This window comes from Camponotus vicinus, unplaced genomic scaffold (genome assembly GCF_025532165.1).
Source record: "Camponotus vicinus isolate PSW18456_S1 unplaced genomic scaffold, iyCamVici1.0 SCAF_14, whole genome shotgun sequence".
Lineage (NCBI taxonomy): Eukaryota > Metazoa > Arthropoda > Insecta > Hymenoptera > Formicidae > Camponotus > Camponotus vicinus.
In genome coordinates this window covers 13,188,143-13,206,650 of record NW_028141950.1, presented here as the reverse complement: position 1 = coordinate 13,206,650, position 18,508 = coordinate 13,188,143, and the positions used below count along the sequence as shown (strand labels likewise).

At 39.5% G+C, this 18,508-nt stretch overlaps 3 protein-coding genes across 3 annotated transcripts; 2 read left to right on the top strand and 1 right to left on the bottom strand.

Moving 5' to 3' along the window:
- Positions 1-340: 340 nt before the first annotated feature.
- Positions 341-6,154, bottom strand: LOC145964913 (uncharacterized). The gene is made up of 2 exons (XM_083088068.1): positions 4,913-6,154; positions 341-4,647 (listed from the first exon to the last, which is right to left on the bottom strand). The coding sequence occupies exons 1-2, from the start codon at positions 5,085-5,087 to the stop codon at positions 341-343; spliced, it is 4,482 nt and encodes a 1,493-aa protein (XP_082944194.1). The 5' UTR covers positions 5,088-6,154.
- Positions 6,155-13,678: 7,524 nt separating this feature from the next.
- Positions 13,679-15,019, top strand: LOC145964912 (uncharacterized protein F54H12.2-like). Its single transcript, XM_083088067.1, has 2 exons — positions 13,679-14,594; positions 14,757-15,019. The coding sequence occupies exons 1-2, from the start codon at positions 13,679-13,681 to the stop codon at positions 15,017-15,019; spliced, it is 1,179 nt and encodes a 392-aa protein (XP_082944193.1).
- LOC145965423 (uncharacterized) lies at positions 14,497-16,495 on the top strand. Its single transcript, XM_083088959.1, has one exon. It carries the CDS (start codon positions 15,179-15,181, stop codon positions 16,037-16,039), a length of 861 nt encoding a protein of 286 aa, XP_082945085.1. The 5' UTR covers positions 14,497-15,178; the 3' UTR covers positions 16,040-16,495.
- Positions 16,496-18,508: the final 2,013 nt, after the last annotated feature.

Here is an 18,508-nt window from a genome sequence, read left to right as displayed (position 1 = left end):
TGCACTACAGAGGTAAAAAGATGAACATGCGGATGATTGAACGCGAGGCGGGGGTGTTATAAAGGAAGAAGGGAAAAGTTAAAAGTATTAAACTCGAATTAAGATAAAAAATTTTTACATTTATTAATATTTTTCAAAACCAGCCATTTTTTAATAAAATTTTTGCTTATTATTAATATACAGAAATATATACAAAGAAGAATTATATTTATATTGTTATAAATTTTACATTTTTCTTATGCTACTTACAATATTTATAATTCTATTTTTTAAAATAAAATCGGTAAATGCGCGACTTTTATTTAAAAAAGAAAAAGTCACCCAAGAAATAAGAATATTGTTATACCGCCACATATCCGTATGGTAGCGAATATCTGCTATTGATAAATCTACGCTTTACTAATACCGGCGCACATATTTTTGTTTCACTTCGCGTAACAATTTCATGAAACGCCGTACGTCGAATCGCATTAAAGCGTAGATTTATCGAAGTTTCGTTATTTTCTTCTTCTTCGTTTTCCTGTGTGTGTTTTTCTCTCGCTAATAGTAGCTTTTTTATAGCATTAAAATTAATTCGTCGCGAGTTCTCGTAATTGAGAGTAATACCCTTAACTTTACAAGTTTCGTGAGTATTACCCTCCGGTGTTCGCACGATGTAGGCGTAAAATTTCGGGCCCCCGGACACGAACGCCTCGATATAGCTACCGCGGCCGTAGCTTTCGAGTTCATCCGTCATGTCGCCTAGAAAATTTCCCGTAGGCGGCATGTATTCGTTCGAATCACCGGTGCTTATAAAAATACACGAATCCGTATCGTAATATAATACACGACGATCTAAACGTTCTAGGTACTCGTACAATTTTAAACGCGCTAGTGCAGTCGTATACGCTGCTATCACGACGTTTGTTATCGGCGAGGGAACGAGAGCCTCTTGTCGCAGTCGCCACGAAACATACATTACCTCGTCATTCACGGGTAATATGTCGGTTATCTCGTATTCGGCGCTCGTTAGTAATGTCGCGAAACGTTGTTGTGTTTTTACGATTTCGGTAGTCGGCAAATTGGATCGTTGGCCGAATTTTCCCCAGAATGAATTTAAGCACAGTTTCGCAACCGAGCGTAAACCAGGATTCCGCGCGATGTTTCGCTTATCAAGAACGATACCCTCAGTTTTTTCATATTCCCTCAAGTATCGCTCTTTTGCCTCATCGTCGTTTTCCCCGCATTCGCTCGGCCAACCACTGGCTTCCTGTTTAAGCTGTAAAAACGTATTAATATATTCGGCGAACAATCCACCTTGCCGCGACGCACGATCGTATTGGCTAACTCTATATTGCCAAATTTCGCTTACCGACGTTACGAGATAACCTTTCTCGACGGCCTTGCGTAATTCGCAGGTTACCCAGGTACCCTCGAATTCACGCTCGCTATCATTATGAGTGCACGGTGTCTGAGAAAATGTTTCGCAGCAACTACGACATAACGCGAAGAGTAATTTTCCTCGTACGCGATGCGGAAGTACGGGGTGAAATAAATCACGAGGAGGGAGTACTCTACAGCGTATGAGGCCTTCGAGCGAGTCGAAATTATAATTCGGTGACCTTCCGACTAACGCGCTACATTCATCGCCGACGTAAATTTCCGGATGACCGATCGGAAAAGCGCCCGTCTTCAATACAAACGGGTATAATGAGCATACGTCGACGTAGCGTATTTTCTCCGTACCTGTGACTTCGTATTGAGTTGCGATATTTCCCGTACGCCCACCGAAAAACGCGTCGCGAGGATCGAGCGGTGGTGTTTCTACCATCGGATGGTTCGCGAGAAAATCATACATTACGCGATTGTCGCGCATTTCTTGGTCGAAGGCGCACTCCCACTTTTCCGACACTATGTATCCCCGCTGACGAAGGCGCCATGAAACTGCGAGAGTTCGTTCATATCGCGAATTTAATGTATCTCCGCGATCCTCCCCCGACGAAAGCGCTTTATCGCGATTTACAGGGAAACAAGTTGGACATCCGTGCCAAAAGCAACCGTGAAATTGCAACACGTGACGCTGCGTCCTTCCCGCAACAGACGTTTCGAAATAACCATCGACGAGCGTACCCTCGATCGTGCGATATTCCCGCGCACGCCCCGCGTGATTTATACGACGGTCGAGTTCGCGCTCCATCCATATCAGCCATTGTAAGGCTTTACGCGAATGATTGCTCGCGCATCTGTATCCCCCCGTAGGAATAATGCCTATCGTATCGGCTTGCAAAAAGTTTTTCCGGAAAACCGTCATGCAGATCGAAGCAATAGTTGTACATTCCTCGAACGGGCATACATTTCCGCGATCTAGGAAAATTTTTCTAAACGCTACGCACGCTCGTCGAAGAATATCAACATCGTTACGACAATAGCGCACTATCTCGCGTTGGAAGTCGAACACGGTATTTTTTTCCCTCATTTCGGTATGCCATGTGAGAAAGCGTTCGCGCTCTTGCGATTTCATGTTATCCGGAGAATAATATTGTACATCGGGTAACGGTCCGACGTACGTTTGATTTTCGATAGTATTAAATAAATGCGGAAAAATGCCCTTATCCTCAGTATCCTTTAGCCCGAAAGCCTTAGGTAATTCGGATAAGCGCAACGGCATATAATTAACGCTATCGATGAATTTTGTATGTCCCGCGGTTAAAAGAATAATTTTTGTGCCGTTTAAAATTACTTTCGGTTTAATATCCCTACAATTTTCCACGATATATTTCAAAATAAATTGCGCGTCGAACGCTTTCGCGTTATGCGCTATACAAATTATGTGTTTAAAATATTTTACCGGACGCGTAACGAAATCTACAAACTGTTTAACCGGATCGCGTTGAAATACGAACTCTCGCACTCCGCACCAACGACACCACATGGACATGTTATTTTCCCCCACGCATGCTTCACAAATCTGTTGCGCGATGCATAGCGTCGGAATATGTTTTTTTATATTTCCCGTTCCTTCGACCGTCTCGTCCTGCCGCGTTTCGAAATCATAAAATACGAAAGCCACACGTCCCTTTCCGCGTTCATATGCACGTTCGTTCTTTTCCGCGTTATCACATATGTTCCGTGCTTCTTCTTCTCTCGTGCTAGATATATCTACCTCATCCGGTACCATCGCTGATGAAGATGGCCCGGCAGAGGAAATATCGACACGTTGTCGAAGAGGTTGCATATAACACATATGATTGCGCGGTTGTTGTGAACGGCATAATTTGCAATAAGAAACGCCGCATTCGTGTTTTAAATTCGATTTAACGATACGCCCGCAACTATCGCAAAATCGCACGATGCTACAAACATTAGCGCGTGTTCTACCGTCGTACGATTTCTCGCTACGATGACGCTCGAAACACCTTGCACCGTAAAATAGCCGATTGCACGCGTCGCATTTTATTTCGGCGTAAGTGGAATCGCACGGTGGTGCGGATAAGCATCGCGGGCATTTATTTAAGCACCGGTGACTATTGGGTCTATCGTTTCGGAAGCCTACATTACACGCTACGCAATAATCGCGAGTACCAGCGGCGGCTTTTAAATTTAAAATAGGATTATAATGTCGCGAATCCTCGTAATACATGATATTTAATCGCCGCGAGGACTCGCGTCCGAGAGAAGCGAGTATTTCGGCACCGTCATACATCGGTTTTTCGCCGCGACCGAAAGTATTAAAATTATACACAATAATCGCGATATTGTCGGCGGCGAAATAACGCTGGAAACGTTCGATTTCACGAATTCCACAACCCTCTTCCGGTATTGCGACACCGGCATTTCTCGTTAATTGCAATGCACATTCGCGTTGTAACGAAGAATGCTGATATCTTATTGCGTTCCATTTCTCATGCAGCTCACCCGTACGGATATTACCACGCTCGCTATAAGTTTGAGCTACTACGAGAGCTCGAGGGAAGCACAGGTTATCGGAATTATTAATTTCGACTATCGAACGTTTCGCGACATCCTCCCGTGTTAACGTGACGCGACCGCGACCCGAAGGCATCGAGACATTATAAACCCGTATGTTAAATTGGTCGGCGATATCGAGACCACCGGCGCTCTGTGCTAACGAACTCACAAGTCTCCAAATGTCCTCGTAACTCAAATCACGCGCTGGACGAAAAGATATACCCGCAGGACCATGCGATAAATTCGGCGAATCAAACGATAATCCTACGTAATTGCCCGGTTCACATGAATTTAACGCATACGCGTGAATTTCGCGAAACGCGTTTTCTAACGAGTGATATATATCGTTGCCTTCAGTCAACGGACGTATCGCGAAACTCGCTTCTCTACCGATTACCCGGAATCTTCTAAATTGTCGCGCATTTTCCGATATTAAATTTACAAAATTAAAATTATTATTTCCGACCTGTTGCTGATGTTGCTGTTGTTGTTGTTGCTGTTGTTGTTGTTGCTGTTGCTGCTGGTACTCATGCTCCTCCTCCTCGTCCTCTTCACCCTCCTCGGTCTCGGATGAAATATTTTCCAAGCGGGGTAACTCGGCTACCTCCCCCTCAGTCTCATCCTCTTCCGCTTCTTCTTCCTCATTGGTGTGGGAGAGCGCAGAATTTTGTTGGCCGTCAACACCACCTCCGTATTGTACTGTTAAAAAACCGTATAAATTATAAATACTATTTTTGTTATTTTTATTATTTTAATATTTTTATACTCGAATGTAATCCGTACTATAAATATTATAATACAACGAAATAATCTCACCTTTTTAGCAATATTTGTTGTTTTTTATTCCGCTACTAATATTCTGGGGAATAGCTAATCCCCCAGCGACGAGTTTCTAAAGAAAAATTAAGAATTTGGATTAAATTCGAGCATAAAAATATATCGAGAAATAAATTATTAAAGTTACCTTCTCTGGAGGGAGCGTATATATTTTCCTCTTCTTCCTCTCTCACAGTCTCTTCTTCTTCTTCTTCTTCTTCTTCCAGCACTATCACTTCTTCCTCTTCCTGCACTTCTTCTTCTTCTTCCCCACTCTCTTCTGGCTCTTCTTCGTTAATCTCCACTCTCCCGCGCTCCTCCATCTCTCGCGGAAATTCTAATAATATTTCAAGATTCGAATATTTAATATTATAGAAACAAAATTTAAAACAGTTCTAAAATTATTTTTATATTTGAATTTTCGTTTTAGCCTATTTTTTACATAATCATCATCTTTACCCGGCGAGAACACTTCGCTATCAGGGCTACTGATTGCATATGTGATGTCGTCAGCGTTCATGTTTTCCTCGTCGTCGTCGTCGTCGTCAAGAACGACAACGGGAATCGCCGGATTTTCCTCGAGTAATCGCGGTCTTCCTGAAATGTAGAATATTTTTTATTAGTATTGATTATTTTTATTACTACCGAACATTCTATCCGAGAAAAATTAGCACTCGTTTTCATTACGTGCAAAACTTACGCGAAGGACCTGCCTCGGGTTCTTCCTCTGCGCGGCGTCTACGTGAAGGTCGCACTATCGCTGTTCTCGCGAGATTATTGTTTCCTGTGATTAATTAGTAATTAAATATTTAACTTTATAATCGCGATTTTTCGTATTTTTTCTTTGAAAGCAAAAATAAATAAAATAAGTAAAATAATTACCCGTCGACTGGATCCTACTGTAGTTTTGAAGTAGGTAGGTTATATGTCCACCTACATCTTCCTCTTCTTCATATTTTTCATCTTCGCTCAAGGCTCTTCGTGCACTAATTATTTCGCCGGCAATATTTAGTAATTTCGCGTCGCCGCCGAAATGCCCCAATTTATATAAAATTGCAAGCAATGTATCGGAGCAGGCACACGCGAAATTCGAAAATACGCTGTAATTATGTTCACTTGTTTCCGTTAATTTGGAAATGTAGCTCGCGGAATTTATCTTTGGAGATAAACTCGCAGCCAACTTTGCACAACTCGATATCAAATTTTTATTACACGCCATTTTTTTTCTTAAAGGAATAACACGCGAGTGAAAATCGTACAAGTTTCCTCGGGCAAAGAAAATCTCGAAAATGCTTATATTCGGTTAAGCGTTGTCCATTTTATATATTTTCCTCCCCACTCAAAAAGGAAAATCAAACAAACCTTTATCAGCGCACGGAGAAGTCCATAAAAAATGTAAAAGTTTGAAATTTCTTGTAGTCGTATATACCGTATTGTAATTATATTTTTTACCGTAGCGCGAATAATCTATTTCATTTCTTATTTTGTTTTTCGAGAAAGCAACTGACGCTAAACATTTTGCTAATTATCTTAATTAAGTAATGGTTTACGCATATGATTTCTTAAAAACTAGGCGTAATAAAAAAAATTTGTAATTATTTTATTTGTCAAAGATTTTTATTTTGCGTCGACCATAGCTATTGCTCGAATATAATAAATTTTTAAAATTATTTGTTTCTTTATAAGAAAAAATACACGTTTAATGCTAATAATAATAATAATACACGACGTGTTGCTGCGTGTTCGCAGTAAAGGACAGAAGGAGATATCGGGAAATATGTTGAAAACGTAGTAAAAAGTACTCTGTGAATTTTTTTTTTAAGAAAAACTTGTTATGTTATTTATTATATTTTATCGATGTACATTTATTTATTGGTTTTCATAAAATTTTCGTTTTTGTAAAATCGCACGAGAAATTTCATTAAATTTAAGCGAAAGTATCTCTACAAATATAATGCTGAAATATACATCTAAAAATGTTAAATTATTAATTTGAGTTCGAACACTTTGTTCGATTTGTTCATAATTTCCTTTAATTGTGAGTTTTATAATTTCGCAATCTATGTACGATGAGGGAAGTTTTAATTCTATTTCGTTTATTATATAGTTAGCACATGTATTGACAGTATCAACGATATTAATTAATTGCGACAAATGCGTATCTATGCATTTTATAATATTTTCCAAGCCGAGGAAAGTAACTTTCTGCATCACGATAGCGGTGTTATAAGTTTTTCGTTTCTTCGACGGAGGTTGTTCTTCCTTCTCGACATTACTCGCGGAATATTCGTTGGTTTCCTTATATGCCACTAGAATAGCCCTCGAGCCATAAGCGCTGGTAAAGTTGATGGTGATATTGTTAATAATAATCGGATTTATTCCTCCCGTTCTTTTTTGATCGTCGTTCAAATACTGTCTCATATGTTCCATGCAGGATTGAAATTGCTGCCACGTGTCGGAGTCGAGACAAATCCCATCGGCATTATTGCTCGTTAATTTAACAATTGGAACAAAACAGTCTTCCTTCGTCGATTGCAATCCCACTTGTATCTTCTTAGTGAAGGATGAATTAAGTCCGTATGTTGTTGATAGCAACAAATGTCGGTTTCTTCCACCGTTGCCGATTTTATTGTCTCCATTTCCCGGCTCCTTAATATCGCAAACATGCTAGGATTTCACAAAACTGGCTATTTCGGTCGTTCCAGCCATTACTATTAACCACTCGAAACAAACTCGAAAAATGTACTGTGCAAAAAATAATCACAACAACAACGTTAGCGTATTTGCGTAGAATTTTTCTTCTTCGCTCGAGACTTAACTTCTGTTAACGACGAAATTCGAATGAATACACGGTTTGTCCTCGCGCTTATATTACTGCTTCTCCCACCTAAAAAAAAAATCTAAGCAAAAAGAGTGGGGGGAAATAATATGGGCAGAAGTGAGCATAAATGCGTATTCAAACAAAATATTTTACAATAATCAAAGAAAAATACCAAGAAACTTCTATAAACGTTTCTAGAAACTTCTAAAAATTTTCTCTAAGCTATATCTCTAGTGATTCACCACGGGAAAAATATTTAGGGGATGTTTTATTAAGGAAGATTCGAATGATAAATTTATAGATATTACGGGCGGGGGTATATCTGAATGTTTAATTTAAAAAAAAATGTGAAATCTTATCAGATTTCTTAGTCGATACGGTATATATGCTGTTTCAGCATGAGAAAAAAATAGGTTGAGGATTTAGGATGAGGGTTTCGCTAGGGTAGATTCAAGGTGAGAAAGATTTTCCATATCTTCCTAAATTATTTGGAAACAGAATTGTTTTCTTAATCACTATTGCAAATATAGCGGGGTTATTTTAAAATGAACTATTGACGGTTATCTTAAGATGAGATTATTTTATTGAATGTCTCTAGTTTTTTAACGTGTGTTTAGGGTTTTAAGAATCTCTAGATATTATTATTATATCACGGGGGGATAGTGTTTGTCTGAGTCAGCTATCGGTTGATTCATAAAATACGAGTATGTACAGGTATTTTGTAATTTAGGCGATACATCGATTTAAAATATATTTTCCAGAATTTAAGCATTTTATTTTTACTATAAGCGTATATGGAGAATCAATTATAAGCTCATTAGCGTTGGTGCTCGCGAAAGTCGCCGATGCGAGCCTACCCTCGCGCGAATACGCTTACTCGCGGTCGCGCGTCGTGTATCATCTAATCAGCGGTGCTTTCCGCTCGCACGCGTAACAGAGAACGCTAGCGCGAGCACGTGGCCGACGCGGATGGGGCCCCACGCGAATAAGCTTATTTTCTTCTTACATTCCTGCAAATAATATTCGAGGAGCATGCGCATTTTTTTCTTTCTTAGATTATTGTTGTTAAATATCGTCGTTTACTTTTTTATTTATGAGATTGTTCCTAAACGCGAAATCGATTATTTTGTGTAATGGACGTGCGCTGGAAACATCCTTGGACGTCGATCGTCTGCGGCCCTACGGGATGCGGGAAAACAATTTTCGTGAAAACATTTCTTCGACATTTATCCCGCATGTCCGATGTCCGATTCGAGAGAATTTTATTTTATTACGCCGAGTGGCAAGATGCGTATCAGTGCTTACATTGCGACACGGGAGAGAGAGAAGAAGAGAAAAGCGAGAGCAAATATAGCGATAATGCTTTAATAAAATCGAGGAAAAATATAATCGAATTTCGCGAAGGGTTATCGCGTCCGGAGGATTATTCTAACGATGCGCTTTCTCCGAAATTGGTGATAATCGACGATCTTATGAGGGAATCGTCTTCGTGCGACGCTATCGTGTATCTATTTACGAAAGGAAGTCATCATAAGAATCTCAGCGTTATACTCATTTCGCAAAATCTTTTCCATCAGGGACGTGGACAGCGCGACATATCTCTCAACGCGAATTATATAGTAGTTTTCAAAAATCCGCGCGATCGTGCGCAAATTCGTCATTTAGCGCGTCAGGTATATCCCGACGATCCAAAATTTATGGAAGAAGCGTACTACGACGCTACCTCGAAGCCGCATGGATATTTATTGCTCGATTTGAAACAATCGACTCCAGACGAATACCGATTTCGCACGTGTATCTTTCCGGAGGATACTCTACATTACGTCTACATACCACGTAAATCTGTCATTAGAGCCGGAAGCGTATAAAAGAAAGGTATTCGCAGCCGCGAGTTGTAGTTGTGCGATTACGACGCAATGGTGAAAAAAGCAGACTCTAACAAAACATCATCGACAGCGACATCGAGGATAAATTTATCGAATAGCGCAATAAAGACTGCAAAACGTTGCATCGGAGAGAGGAACCTGTGTCTCTTAAAAACTCTATGCTATTTGAAAAAAAATCAAAGAGCGGCGTTCTTACGCGATGCCGACAATAAATTTGTAAAGTGTATTCAGGAGTGTATTTTCAATACGCTCGAAGGTAACGTACCGCTCGAATCTAGCGAAAAAAAGCGCTTGTCCAAGCATAAAACGACTTTACGGCGCATCGCGGCAAAGCGGGGTAATTTGAAGACTAAAAGAAAACTATTGGTACAACGCGGAGGATTTTTACCCTATATTATCGGTCCTATACTCGGACCTTAATATCACGGATTATCGGCGAGTGAAAAGAAATACAATTCTTTATATTCTTTGTGAGGAAAAATAATAATATTTGGAAAAGTATTAAAAATGGAAAAGGCTAAAAAAATGGTTTTAATTTCTACGGAAAATCTCGAAAAAATGCAACGAATGCAGCAGCAGCAGCAGCAAAATCAACAGTCGGAAAATGTTAATAATACGGAAAATGATAATAATAAATCTGTACGGACACCGGGAACCCCTTTATCGCGACTCGATGCGGAGATGTGTCGTATTCTCAATCTCTCGACTCCCGCCGACGAGGGTGAAAGATGGAAAATGTATAAAGAAGTACTTCAACGTTATCTTTACTTTGTTCGGGATGCAAAAAAGCGTTTTCGCAAAGATTCGCGTGGGGCTTTAAACGGCGACGCCGATGATAAAACTGAGCAAGACGAGGACATGTACTTGGAAGATGACGATACCGAAGAATTTACGCGTACTTTAATTAGTAGCGTTGAAGATGGAGGAGGAGGTGACGCTAATAGTTTCGGAAAAAAACGCGATCAATCGGCGGAAATGATTAAAAATATAATCGAAAGTGTGCCGAAAACTTATCGCTACAAAGCTCACACGCTATTGAAATATTTACTCGATGCTCCGTCGTCAAAGATCGGTTGGGATAGACAAGGACTCGTGACTATAAACGGTGCGGTTGTAACGGGTTCGAATATTAGCGATCTCATAAATGACGCGATACGCGAGAGAAAAACAGTAAAAGCAATCGGAAGAGTTCAGTTTGCGCGATTACTGCAGGACATAAACACACCTTCCAGTCTCATAGGAAATCGTAGTTTTTTACACGTAGGCAAAATAGCTCGTCGTATTAAAAGCAGCGAATTAGCAGCTGTTACTTCCACTCCGAAAACTCGTCGTTCACGCAGCAGGTTAAACGAGACAGTTGTATCCGAAGGAGATACGGTATTTATATCTGCCGATGAGGATGAGGATGAGGCCGATAAAACATTAGCAAGTAAGGACGAGAATTCCCCGACGAAGAAAGCAAGAGGTTTATTCGGTTGGAGCAAATTCTAATAAGATGGAACTCGAAAAATTATATTACGATCCTTCGCACTACGCGGGTTATTCAGCGACGGTCAATTTATCACGAGCGGCTAAGCCGAATTTCTCGCGTAAGGAGGTTGTCGACTGGCTTAAATCGCAAGACGCGTACACGCTGCATCGTCCAGTACGATGAAAATTTCCGCGTTTACATTATAACGTGACAAATATCGATGATTTATGGGAGGCTGATTTAATCGATCTTCGTAATCTTAAGAGTTATAACGACGGATATTCCTATCTACTGGTGGTTATCGATGTACTTAGCAAATTTGCTTGGGTAGAACCTTTGCGCGATAAAACTTCGGCGTGCGTGATAAAGGCTTTTCAAAACATATTCTCGAGAAACAAAAAACGTTTACCCGTTTACCTACAAACCGACAAAGGTAAAGAATTTATCGCGAGCGCTGTACAAAAATTCTTAAAAGAAAAAAACATCCGATTTCGTGTAGCGCGAAATCCCGATATCAAAGCAGCTATAGTCGAACGTTTCAATAGAACACTTAAGGAGAGGATGTGGCGCTATTTTACACATAAAAATACTCGCCGTTATATCGATATTTTGCAGGATATTGTTCACGCTTACAATCATACTCGTCATTCTAGCATTAAAATGCAACCAGCGATCGTTACGTTGGAAAATGCGCGTATCGCGCGAGAAAATATGAATCGACGTTGGAATATCAATGCCGAAGATGCTGAAGGAAGAAAAAATCGCGGGCGCAAACAAAAGTGTAAATACAGAGCGGGCGAGCTCGTACGCATTAGTAGAGCAAAAGCAGAGTTTGAGAAAGGATACGAGGCGGGATGGAGTGAAGAAATATTTCGAATTCATCGCGTTCTCGAATGGAGAAGACCTCCTGTATACTAAGCGATTTACAGGGCGAGGTTATAGACGGGATTTTTTACGAGCAGGAATTAACGCAAGTTATTAAAGACTTACGAGAGGGAGAATTTATCGTAGACCACGTGATAAAAACCAAGGGACGGGGCGACAATAAACAATTATTAGTTAGTTGGCGGGGATATCCTTCTAAATTCGATTCTTGGATATCAGCCTCGAGTTTAATATCAAAATGAGAGGGGAAGAATTTCACATAATCCTCCCGAGTAATAGTAGCATGCGCTACTTTCCGGAAAATAAAACAACGTGTTTCACCACCGAATTACCTCAGCGTATAGACTTAAGCGGTCGTTGGGAAGTAGCGCTCACGGAGATCCAGTTTCCGTGTAGCTTTTTACATATACGCCCTGGAGAAGGAACAATAAAATTTATCGATATTAATAAGAGCATCGATGCGTTTTCTCATGCGGATGTCGAAGTATCACCAGGCGTTTATTCGAGCGTACGCGATATTATAGAGACAATGAATGACGCGTGCAAACCCGTAAAAGCCCATGTCGTTTGGGAATTAAAAGCTAAAGTTGTTATGAGACTTTCCTGCAAAGAGAGGAAATGCGATATGGAACATCATGTGCATTTTTCCGACAAGCTTTGTCGTATGCTCGGTTTTGATTCACGCTGTGGAAGTTCGAACGATCTACTACCGATCTACTACAATCCTGACATTCCTCCTTCTTCGAGCATTGCTTTTCCAAAATTTCCTTTTGTACTCACGGGTGACGACTATATAATAGCCGACATACCAGCTAGTTTGTTGCGAGGTATTCCAGACAAACTTTTCGTCTACTGCGACATTTGCGAACCTTATATTACGGGCGATGTACAATCGCCTCTTCTTCGAATAGTCGCGCACGATGCACGAAACGATTATCCGTTTGCATCCACTCAGATAAAGCATTTTTCGCCCGCGCAATACATCGCGCTGCGGCGAACGAGTTTCCGTACGATCGAAATAGATATAAGAGATCAGCTGGGGAAGAGCATACCATTCGAATTCGGAACGCTGACGGTAACTTTGCATTTTAGGTGTATCGATTAGATATTATAAAATACACGGAATCCGCGAAAGAGAAAAACGCATTTGACCGTTCATTATTATTATTATTATTAATGGACTATTACTCGGTATATCGCGACGAATTACAGAACGGAGGCGGACGCGGCGGCGGAATCCCGCGAGTTTTCGTCGGATCGCCCTATCAGCGCGGTCACGGAATCGGCAGTTTTCTCGGGGGATTATTCAGACGCGTACTACCATATTTAGGTAAAGCCGCGCGAGCTGTGGGAAAAGAAGCTTTACGGGCTGGCGTTAATGTAATCGAAGACGTCGAAAACAATACGCCATTTAAGGTAGCGGCCAAACACCGTTTTGAAGAATCGCGAGACAAACTCAAGAGAAAAGCCAAAGAAAAAATAAGTAGTCTAATGAAGGGTTCGGGATATAAGTCTGATGCGAAAATGCATGTAGCTCAGTTCCCTTTTGTCGGGCTTGATAATCACATCGCACGATCCGCAATAACATCGGCTCGCAAGCGACGACGGACGAGTAAGAAAATCAAAGCGGTTGGGAAAAAAAGAACGAGTACAAAAGCGCAGAGAAATAAAAAGAAGAAGAAAAGTCGTACGGTTGTGAAAAAAAGACTTAAGACGTCTGCGAAACGACGTAAAATCGGTAAAAAACGTACCGTATCCGATATATTTTCTTAAGCGGTTATATTCGGAGCATTCTAATTTAACGACGGTGGCGAGCGACGGACGACAGCGAGCAATTTGCGATAAAGAAATATGTCTTTTCTTCACACGCATTCGAGCGAGTGTTTAAAGAGCGAACTAGATCTCTTCTCTCTACCACCTACGCAAACTAGCATCGAAAATTCGCAATGGATTCATTACAAACCCGTGACCTCTCTCTCGGACGACTCGCCAATAGAATTCGTCATCCCCGGACACGGAGAAGAATATTTAGATCTCACGCACACCATGCTGAGTCTTCGTCTACGTGTAGAAACAAACGCCGATTCCGCGAGACAGGCTTCAGGAACAAGCGCCGAAAGAATAGCCGTAGGCCCTGTAAATCATTTGCTTCATTCTATCTTCAATCAAATCGACGTGTATTTCAATCAAAAGCTCGTGTCGCCTCCAAACAACGCTTACGCGTACCGAGCGTACATAGAGGCGTTGTTAAATTATTCTTCACCCGCAAAAACTTCCCATCTAACTTCCTGTCTATGGGACATGGATGCACCCGGACACATGGACGATCTGTTGGAAACAAATCCCGGCAATCCCGCTCTCGCGAGACGCGCTCGTTACATTTCCGGAGGAAAGGCGTTAGATCTCGTAGGACATCTCCATTGCGACGTTTTCAATCAAGACAAATTTTTAATTAACGGTGTAGAAGTACGGTTGAGATTCGTTCGTTCGAAAGATTCGTTCTGTCTCATGGAAAGTAGCGGAACATCGAAAATTCACATTCTCGACGCTACCTTGCTCGTTAGAAGGGCGAAAATAAGCTCGGGTTTGTTACTCGCGCATGCTAGAATGATGAGTAAAGTTACAGCCAAGTATCCGCTCACGAGAGTCGAGGTTAAAACATTCACAATTCATAGCGGCGTTATGGGTGAATCGTTAGATAATGTAATACTCGGTCAATTACCGAAGCGAGTAATAGTCGGTTTCGTTAGTAATAAAGCGTTTAACGGTGATAGAAAATTAAATCCGTTTAATTTCAAGAACTACGGAATAAATTTCTTCTCGCTGTACGTCGATGGCACGCAAATCCCCAGTAGGCCTTTGCAACCAGCTTTCTCCGAGGAGGAACCGCTTTACATCGAAGCTTATCAAACGCTTTTCTCGGGAACAGGTATTCATTTTTTGAACGAGGGAAATTCTATAAGCAGAGACGACTATTTCAAAGGATATACTTTATTCGCTTTTGATCTTACTCCCGATCTATCCGCTAATTGCGCTGGACATTGGAATCTCGTCAAACATGGTAGTTTACGATTAGAAGTGCGATTCGTAAGAGCACTTTCCGAGACGATTAATTGTATTATCTATGCCGAATTCGATAATGTCATAGAAATCGACTCGTCTCGTCAGGTCATCATCGATTTTTCGGGGTAAATTTTTTATAGACGCTTAAAATTGTTCCCCCTCTACTTCGCTCAAAACTCCGACATCAGTGCGCAACGTTTCGAAAAATATTCAGTTTCGTTGGAGACACGCTCGGCGTCGTTGTTTTACATAGAGCCTCGCGTCGAATCACATAAGTTTTTTCGTAAGATGGATATAGTCGTCGATTTTCAGGGTTTCCGCGATGCGAAGAAAAAGTTTATCCCTAAGGAGGTTGCTGTTGTAGCGATTGACGCTCCAATCGTCGATCATTGGATTATGATACCGACGCATTCGTTTGCCGAATTACCTGAAAAAATAAGACAAGAAAACAACTGGCTCACGAGAAATCATCACGGCATTGAATGGTTCGATGGCGAAACTAATCCGAAATATTTTACATCGCAACTGCGGCAAATTACAAGATGCGTGCGTCACATTTATGTTAGAGGAAACGAGAAAGCGAGTTATTTGAGGAATCTACTTTCTAGAAATATATATAATTTGGAAGGCATCTCACCGGCATTCAAAAATCTGACGGTAGAAGAAGAGTGCGGACATCACGGATTTCGAAAATTCGGAATCTTTCATTGTGCATTACGCAACGCTTACAAATTAAAAAGCTGGATTGTTGCGCAAAATAATTTCAGCAGCGACGGAGACAGCATTACTCAAACGACTTGCAGTTCTCCCGAAATTTTGATAGTAAGCGACGACGACGACGACGATGAAAATGAAAATATTAAAGCACAATCAAATAATAAAATAGAGAAGAAAAATCTGCAAAAAATCGAACGTGCGGCTATTAACCGCCCCGCGCAAACAGAAAATCCGTTAGCTGTACAACCCGAAAACAAGCCACCAAAAGAAATTATTCAAATAATACCGCTTGTTCGCTCGTCTTCGCTGCAAACAAATGGACTCTCGCGAAATTCTGCAAGCATTGCGCCAGCTAGATGTCAAACATGTGGGAGTCTATCCTGCCGACAGATTGCCGATGGCGTGGACGAGGTCGACGGCCATCGTCGCTAATACGGACAATCATAATCGCCCTGGAGAACACTGGATCGCTTTCTTCCTCGACGAAGACGGTACAGGGACATACTTCGATAGCTACGGAATACCGCCCTTGTATCCGGGTTTTTTCCTACGTCTCCGGCGAAATTCCAACATTTATCGATGGAATACCGAACAACTACAAGGGCTTTTCTCTCAAACCTGCGGACTCTACAGTTGTGTATTTTTATATTATATGTGCAGCGGTTACGATCTCGATGGATTTCTTAGTCTTTTTTCCGAAAATTGCAAATATAACGATCATTTAATCGTAGAATTATTTCATAAAATTTTTCTTCGCGAAAAAAAACATGAAAAATATAATGTTAATTAATAGCGTGTTTAATTGTAAGAAGATATAAAAAAAATTTTTGCGAAGTACTACGAATTGTATGCGGGTATATTAATAAATGTGAAAATTTTTTATCTTAATTCGTGTTTAATACTTTTAACTTTTCCCTTCTTCCTTTATAACACCCCCGCCTTGCGTTCAATCATCCGCATGTTCATCTTTTTACCTCTGTAGTGCAATGTAGTCTAATTATAATAATTATAATAATTATAATAATTATTGTCTCCTACTGAGATGCTTTGTCTCTTTTTCCGATAAAGTGCGTCATGAACCGTTCGAGCGGAGGGGGCTTGTTTCGATATTCCATAGCGGGCCCCGAGACGGAGTGGGGAGGTAAGGATTGTTTCCTCGAGACATATGGTATACCGCCGGCTACCCTCCGAAAGTCGGTAGGTGGGGGGGGTTCGTTCTGCCAAGACGTAGCGAGAGCGACTAAGGGCTAGGTAACGGGAATTTGACTCGGAACCCTATACAGGTGGGCCAGGGCTGGAATGGGAGGAGGATTGCTTCTTCGAGTCTAGTACCGCGGAGGTAGGGAAATAAAAATTTGATAAATCGGCGACACAGCCGGCGTCGACCAATCGCAGCTCTGGGCCACTATGGTGCGAGCCAATCAAACTCTGGACCACTATGGTGCAAGCCAATCAAACTCTGGGCCACTATGGTGCAAGCCAATCAAAATCGAGACTTCGGGAGGTGGGGCATTGTTTCCACCAATCAGAACGCCTCCCTCCACTTCACCTGGCCACGCCCACGGCGCCAGGGGCCGAGTGGTGGGGGTTTGTTTTGACGCACCATAGTGGCCCATATCTACTTATAATTAATATATCGTGCCTATTAATAAAATTAATATAAAATTAATAAAATTAATATAAAATAATAAAATAATAATTCATTAAAATAAATTTTATAAGTATTAAATAATTCTAAATAAGGAATTAATAAATAAAAAATAATAAATAATAAATAATAATTAATAACTAATAACTAACTAATAAATAAATAAAGAAAATAAAATATTAATAAAATTAATATAAAATAATAAAATAATAATATTAAATAATAAAATAATAATATTAAAAGAGAAATATTATCTGCTAAGATATTCATGTATATCAATTTAAATAATTAATAATGTAATTTCGAAAATGTATTAATGTAGAATAATTTCATTTTATAAACATATATACAGGGTGACATTATTATAATCTAAATTGTTTTTCTATGTTATATGCACAATTATAAAAAAATTATTTTAACAAATGTTTTAATGTAAAAGAATCTAACAAATTATAATTATCAAATAAATAATATTTCACGAAATATTTCATTTATATTATTTCGAATAAAATTGTTTCTTTTTTATTTACTGTAGAGATAAGATATTTAATAATTTCGAGGTAACTCTTTTTTAGAAAGATTTCAATCTGAGAAAGTTTCAACTTTATATAAAAGGTATATTATAAATGTTTAATAAATACTTTTTAATAGCTTAGTTTCATTTATAACATATTTCACATATATGCATTTTTAAATATTGTATTGTTATGAATGATTGACAAATGTAAATATGAGAATATGGATTTTTATATTAATACATCGTGCTTGTAGAGAATTATTAAGTACTAAGATATTCATGTATATTAACTTTAATTAATAATATAATTCCGAAAATGCATTAATGTAGAATAATTTCAATATAAATTAAACAATTAAAAAATAATAAACTTTTTTTTCTGTAGTAAATAAAAAAAAATAATTTTATTCAAAATAACATAAATGAAATATTTCATAAAATATTGTTCATCTAATAAATATAATTTGTTAAATTCCTTTATATTAATAAAAAAAACTTGTTAAGAATATTTTTTTACAATTTTACATACATATAACAGAAAAACAATTTAGATCATAATAATAAGTCACTCTATATATATGTTTATAAAATGAAAACAAAAAATAATTTCATGATGTACAGTATGTTAATCGATTTATCGCAGTCGATTTACGTGACATATTTTATTGCAAATTTCACTATATTATAATGTTGCTATGCGATTAATAAGTTGCTATGTAAATAAACATAAATAATT

Excerpts from the sequence above, each read along its gene's own strand:
- LOC145965423 (XM_083088959.1), top strand. The coding sequence starts at position 15,179 with ATGGATATAGTCGTCGATTTTCAGGGTTTCCGCGATGCGAAGAAAAAG.
- LOC145964913 (XM_083088068.1), bottom strand. The coding sequence starts at position 5,087 with ATGGAGGAGCGCGGGAGAGTGGAGATTAACGAAGAAGAGCCAGAAGAG. Across the intron at positions 4,648-4,912 it reads ATACGCTCCCTCCAGAGAAG|TACAATACGGAGGTGGTGTT; the intron begins GTAACTTTAATA and ends GTTTTTTAACAG.
- LOC145964912 (XM_083088067.1), top strand. The coding sequence starts at position 13,679 with ATGTCTTTTCTTCACACGCATTCGAGCGAGTGTTTAAAGAGCGAACTA. Across the intron at positions 14,595-14,756 it reads TAGTAATAAAGCGTTTAACG|GTATTCATTTTTTGAACGAG; the intron begins GTGATAGAAAAT and ends TCTCGGGAACAG.